Source organism: Euwallacea similis, chromosome 16 (genome assembly GCF_039881205.1).
Source record: "Euwallacea similis isolate ESF13 chromosome 16, ESF131.1, whole genome shotgun sequence".
Lineage (NCBI taxonomy): Eukaryota > Metazoa > Arthropoda > Insecta > Coleoptera > Curculionidae > Euwallacea > Euwallacea similis.
Genome location: NC_089624.1, coordinates 2835381 through 2841940, shown reverse-complemented (window position 1 = coordinate 2841940; position 6560 = coordinate 2835381). Strand labels below are relative to the sequence as shown.

The following is a 6560-nucleotide window of genomic DNA, read 5'->3' as shown; positions in this document are numbered from 1 at the left end:
CGGTAAATTAATGCACCTCATATAAAGCAAGCTATATAAAACCTCTATAATTTATCGTCGCACAGTCGTGTGCAATAGGAAGTTGTACAATGGCCAAGGGCCCCAAAGTGCATTTTGAAATTCCACCTATTTCCTCTCTGGCCGAGAATATTCGCGTGCGCCTTTGGTTTCGAGCTTTCATTCAACTTCGAGTTTTTGTCGTACCAGGCATTGTTGGTTTCCGACGTAATTATGGGTCTCATGTTGGTCTTGGAGTGCCCAAAGTCCCGGACTAGTTTCAAGCACATTGAGGGACCACGATGATTTATTTTAATGTTTTTTTTTTCAAAGTTTTTGTATGATTTTGGTCAGCAGTAACTGTACAATTAAAACGGTCAAAGATAAATGCATTAATTGGCAATCGCACTTTTAATAAGGGCAACTCCGAAATTGAACGATTCATCTTCTGCACACGGTGTTATGTTTTTAATCTGATTAAAACGCCTTATTAAAATTTCATAAGGCGCTTAGTCTTCGTTTAGGCTAAAGTCGCAAAAGGGTTTAAATTGACTTGTAGTGACAGTTTGAAGCACTGTTGGACTCATTATTGGTGATATGGGTGCGTGAAAGGAAGCATATATGCTACAAAAAAACTTAAAAAATTGTTTGGAACTTTTCTCATTAATCAATTATAAACCTAAAAAGTGAAACAGAAAATAACGGATTCATCGGACAGATCCCGCCTTTAGAGCGATTGTGCCTTCTCGATTGTTAGGCCTAATTTAGAAATATTTTCGATTTCTTGAGGAATTTCGTGGGATTTGTTTTTTCGATAGGACGCTAAGGTTTGTGGACATAAATTACTTCATGGTTGGCCAATTAGAGGAAAAAACGGTCAAGCGATTTGTTCTTGACCGTAATAAAAATTACTTTAGCAGCTAAGATATTTTTCTGAGACCTGAGAAATCCGGCAGGTAACCAAGTTTGCAATATAATAATTGTGAAAAGGAGACAGTTCGGACGGAAGATTTATAGAAAAATTTATATGATCTCTTATTTCCATATTTGTTATACCTATAAGAAGTTCTCAACTTTTCTTTATGCTTTTGCAAAGCTGAAGTTAATTTGCTCGGTTTGCTCAGGTCAATGGTTTAGCACATATTCGTATACGACAAAGCCAATAATGACTATTACAGCTTATGTATCTTTTTTTGTTTTCAATTAATCGATACTTATCTTAAATCACCTCATATTCAAAATTCAAAATTATCTAATCTGAATTCATCAATCACATCATTGAAATCTCCCCTATATCACAGCGCAGCATGAACCTTCAAAGTTTATTTAAAGCCTCGGTAAACTCATCAAGTGAGTGATTTAAGATTTATATTTGGTATTATTTGGTATGATGGTATCAACTCCATCCTTTGAGCTGTAATGATATTTTCAGATAAAGCAATTGGGAAAAGAGTTTTTCATGAGAAGTGGTTTTTAATCCAAATTAGCTGAGTAGTTGGTTTCAATGAGTCTTTCAGCTTTGAGCTGCAGATTGGAACCCATAGTATATACTCATCCGAGGGTTTTACTCCAATCAAACCTGACCAACAGAACAACGTAATCCACATTAACTTTATATTTAGCTCAAGAAAAACTCGAAAATTGAGAAAGAATTTCTGACTCTGGTAATCCATAAGGGAAAAATTTGCTGAGTTCTCTAAGAGGTGTTGTCGGAGAGGCAAGATAAACTGATTATACTATATGGTCCTATTACTATTAGGTCGTGTAGTATGAAATGAGTAGATTCTCGAAATGCCACATTCAACTGCGAATAACTTCACTCGAAATCTATATTTGGACTTGACTTTTTTATGTGGAAAAGGCACATTCTTCCTCTTTCGATCAGAGTTTAAAGTGTTAAAAATTATTGAAAACTTTTATTTTTATAAAAATTTTTGTGCAGCCATGCAAAATAGTGAAATTCGTGTGTTAATGAAATATGAGTTCCACCGTGGAACCACAACAGCTCAGACGGCTCGCAATATTAATGATGTGTTTGGTACTGAAGTCACTTCACAGCAAACAGTATCTCGTTGGTTCATGAAATTTCGTTCTGGCAATTTTGACCTAACAAATGAACCACGTGGACGACCTGAAACTCAAGTGGATAACGATTATCTGAAAGCCGTGGTGGAAGCGAATCCATGTCAAAGTGCAAGCGAATTATCGTTAATATTCAGTGTAACCAAAAAAACAATATTGACTCATTTGGCTGAAATTGGTAAGGTGAAAAAGCTGGACAAGTGGGTACCGCATGAGTTGAGCGACATACAGAAAGAACGACGTCTCGAAGCTTGTGTTTCTTTGTTGTGCCGGTATAATAACGATCCATTTTTGAATCGAATTGTTACTTGTGATGAGAAATGGATCCTATATGACAATACCAGACGTTCATCGCAGTGGTTGGATCAAGATGAACCACCAAAACATTGTGCGAAAAAAAATCTTCATCAAAAGAAGCTTATGGTGTCCGTTTGGTGGTCCAACGCAGGTGTCATCCATCACAGCTTCATGAAACCTGGTGAATCGATTACGGCTGATGTCTACTGCCGACAACTGACCGAAATGATGAGGCAACTGACGGTTAAGCAGCCAAGATTAGTCAATCGAAGCGCACCGCTATTGTTGCACGACAACGCTCGGCCACACACCGCACAAGTCACCTTGGCCAAGCTACAGGAGTTGGAATTGGAAACTCTTCGTCATCCACCGTATTCATCCGACTTAGCACCCACTGATTACCACTTCTTTCAAAATTTGGATAACTTCTTGGTAGGGAAAACATTCAACTCCGACGAGGCTGTCAAAGCTGCCTTCCAAGAGTTTATCGACTCTCGGCCTGCAGGCTTTTACAGCAGGGGAATCAATGAACTTCCCGTTAAATGGCAGAAGTGTATTGATAATGGTGGTGCATATTTCGATTGACAATAAAAACATTTCATATGAGAAAAAAATGACTAAAGTTTCAATTCAATTCTACTCATTTCATACTATATGACCTAATATATTATACACTCAGTCTCGTCCAGAATAAACAGTATATGCACCAGTTGAAGCAAATTAAAAGTACTTCGTAATATTATTCTTTCTGGGGGCTTCTCAAACAGCTGCAAAAAGTTGAATTTGGCAGTCATAAACCATCACTATTAAACTCAAAAATCGAGCCCCTTAATCCACTCTGGTCAAAGATAATCAAAATACCTCGTGCACGGGAATGCACCCTTATTAATATCGCCGAATTCATCTTAAGGGTACAAATTTCAATCTGGGCCTCATTATAATTCATGATACACTGTAAGTCACCGAGCATCTATCCCTTTGGTTCGAGCCGACTCAGGTTCCAGGCTATAAGTGTCTCATTAAGTTTGATTGACTCTCCGTTTCTTAATTGAATTGTTTTTATGTGCAATTTCTCAAGGGTCACTTGGCGAATTTGTCGCTTATGCTGGCTAATTGCTGATAAGGCAAGAGCGCAGCAAATGCTTAGAATTTTGATTAGTCTTGGAGCGCGCAGAGGTAAAGTTCCATTGGTGAAAAACAGAAATAAATTGGCAGTGAAGGTACGAATGTATTAATAGCCTTCTCAAGTAATTTCAGTTGAAACTTCCATCAGTTTAAATGAGCGAAATCCCGGAGCATGAAAAAGGATAATAGCCATTGGAAAAAGTCGATTACTCGAGCAAAAACAAGCCGAAAAATAAATGAAATCATGGTCTGATCGATTTAGACAATCAAACACTTGGGAGGTGATAATGTGGTTAACGAGTTGGGTACACGCTGGTTCGGTTCGGCTTTTCGATTGAAAATCGTCGTGACCACAATTATCAGCAGAAAAACGTAATCACGAAGCCGAAAAAGCATGGCGGCTCACGTTCTGAAGGACTTTTTATAGTTCTCAGTTAAAATCATGTTTTTTGTTAGTCAGTTGTTTAAAGGGTACCTCTGTGGTTCAACTTTGCTCTTTGGTATCTGTCTAGAAAATTCGAAATTTCCTCTAAACAGCAGTAAGCCGAGAGCGAAGTCACGGAAGATCTTTGATGAAGCTTCTAATGTTTAAAACTGCACAATGAGTCCTGATGCTGCTTTCCAGAGAAGATTATTCTCCTCCAAGTATTACTCAAAACAACACTTTTCCAGGATTCGCGCTCCACGTTCTTTGTGTATTTGCTTTAAGCCTTCGACACATCTGCCCCAATCGCTTTTTGTTTTTTTTCTATGAAAAGATTGGGAGAATGCTGGTCATATAGTATGATGACACAGTTTATCCAGATTTTAAATTTGTCAATGTTGCTTTCCAGAAATTTATAGTGGAGCCAGTACTTTTTTACACGTTTCTTAAAGAGTGTAGAATATACCTCACCGAAGTGAAATACAAACCCCTAAATAGGCTTAAGTTGTATCAGTGTCCTGGAGCATCTACTGGTCATTCCTCCCCATTCTGCCATAAAAATGGCGTCAGCTGCACCTAATTAAGAAGAAGGTAAGCTTCTGGTCAGCTTCCAAAGATGTATTACGGTAATAAATTAATCTCGATATCTTAATAATCATAATTATTTCAGTATTGTAACTCTTATTATTATAGCCACCATATTAATATGTTTTTGTATACGGGGGAATGTATTAAGATGACCTCGATACTTCGGTTTCATCATTAAGGTTTTTGCTCATTATATAGTTGTTGAAATTAGCCGTTGGCCAATCTTCCAGTTGTCCCCTTTGGTATTACTTGTGTGAATTTTCCACGTTTTCATTTTGCAAAAATCAGTCAAAATGATTTAAAGTTAATCCCGTGATAAGATGAAAGTTGAACTAGTTCTTTCTTTAATTTATAACGTTATTATTGCAATTTTATGAATACGAAAGGTCAGTGGGCATATATTTTCGTTCCTTACTCCCATTCGTCCTGGATTTAAGTAGCAATTTAATATTGCACGCTGACATGCAAATAATCGATAATAAAATCATCGATACATATTTATAAGAGAAACAAGTTCCCAAACGATTCTCTCTCAGTCTGCCATTCTTCAAAGTTGACTTCTGCTACAGGCGAAACTGAAAGTTTTATTAGCCCTTGGCCACATTACCGGAATTCTGCCACACTTTTGACGTTTAAATCTACCACCCACTGGCCCAGTAATAATAAATAAGGCCTAACATATAACCACCCACAAGAACTATGTTGGAAGGACTATTGCAAGCCACAACAACTCAATGGGACGTCGATCTATTTTGGCATCATAGTTTTGTTCTTTGAGCCATTCGAGCCCACAAATATGTTTCGACGTATTGTCCTGAATTCAATTAAAACGGATTTCTATAGATAAGTTATCGATAGCGTCTCGGATGACAATTCGTACATTACGTGTGTGGTATCTGGCGAGGAAGATGCCAGCTGTTTTTTCTTGTTTGCTAGTGTTATCTATAATAACACGAGGATTTTGGGAACTCTATCGATAATATATCGATAATTAATCGCTTAATTGCGTAATTCAATGAGGAAAGCTGCCTCATAATTAATTTTTGTAAACATTTATAAGTCACGTTTATGTACCAAAATTAAAACATAACTTTTAATAACATATTTAGGTTTCTGGTTTCGTAATAGCACTAAAATATTACCTGGTAGGGCACCATTACAACTTTCACCCTCCAGCTGTTTTAAGCAAAATTCGGAATCTTGTAAAAAAGTTATTACTTTTTATAATGACTCACTTGTTTCGTATTTAGCTCGATAACCGTCAAAATTGAAAAATAATCGGTGGCCCAGTGAAAAATTTATTGCATCAATTAAAGTATTTAAGCAAATTACTAACCCAATTTTTAAAGACAATTTTTAATTTGGCAATTTTTCGTTGGATCATTTATCCTCCATACTGTCCGCGTGTTGTACGGTAATGATTGTAAGGCGTCTTTAATAATATTGTAATTGATATTTTTGTCGATGTGTGTGGCCCCCAGAGAGACGGACATTGTGCAATGTTGTTGCCTGAAATTGTTTCCCTAGGTAATTGCTCAAATTGAACAACAGCAACCTGTAGGAAGTAATATTGAAATTGCTTAACACCACGGGTAGGTTCAGTCTTGAATCACTCTTTTAATAAGAAGCATGAGATGGTTTTTAGAGAATCACCGAATAATTAAAGATCTACTCTTATACAGTTAAATTCATTGTATTGTTCGTTGCAGAACAAAACGATATTTGAAAACTTGTCAGTTTTACTTATAAAGTTTTTACTGAGAAAAAAGTATCGAAGCAGGCACATTCAAAGGGAAGCTCTATTAGGAAATGCTCTATTAGGGAATGCTCTTACCAAAATGGCATAAACCTTACATTGCTTCAAATTGAAGGTTAAGAGTTATCTAGGGAACTTTTGTCCTTTCCAATCAATTTTCCAAAGAGCCTCATCCCGGAGCACAAAAGCTAAAGAGCAGTCTTCGCCGATTTTAACGGATCAATTATCATTACCTTATCGAGTTATGAATGATATTATCACAAATGAATTGCATTAATATAGATTAGATAA

General features: G+C 36.7%; 1 protein-coding gene across 1 annotated transcript; it reads left to right on the top strand.

Moving 5' to 3' along the window:
• The first annotated feature begins 1752 nt into the window (after nt 1-1752).
• On the top strand, nt 1753-3017 carry LOC136413947 (histone-lysine N-methyltransferase SETMAR-like). Its single transcript, XM_066397719.1, has one exon. The coding sequence runs from the start codon at nt 1789-1791 to the stop codon at nt 2959-2961; it is 1173 nt and encodes a 390-aa protein (XP_066253816.1). The 5' UTR covers nt 1753-1788; the 3' UTR covers nt 2962-3017.
• Nucleotides 3018-6560: the final 3543 nt, after the last annotated feature.

Bases quoted from the DNA above. Each gene is read 5' to 3' on its own strand.
- LOC136413947 (XM_066397719.1), top strand. From the start codon at position 1,789: ATGCCACATTCAACTGCGAATAACTTCACTCGAAATCTATATTTGGAC.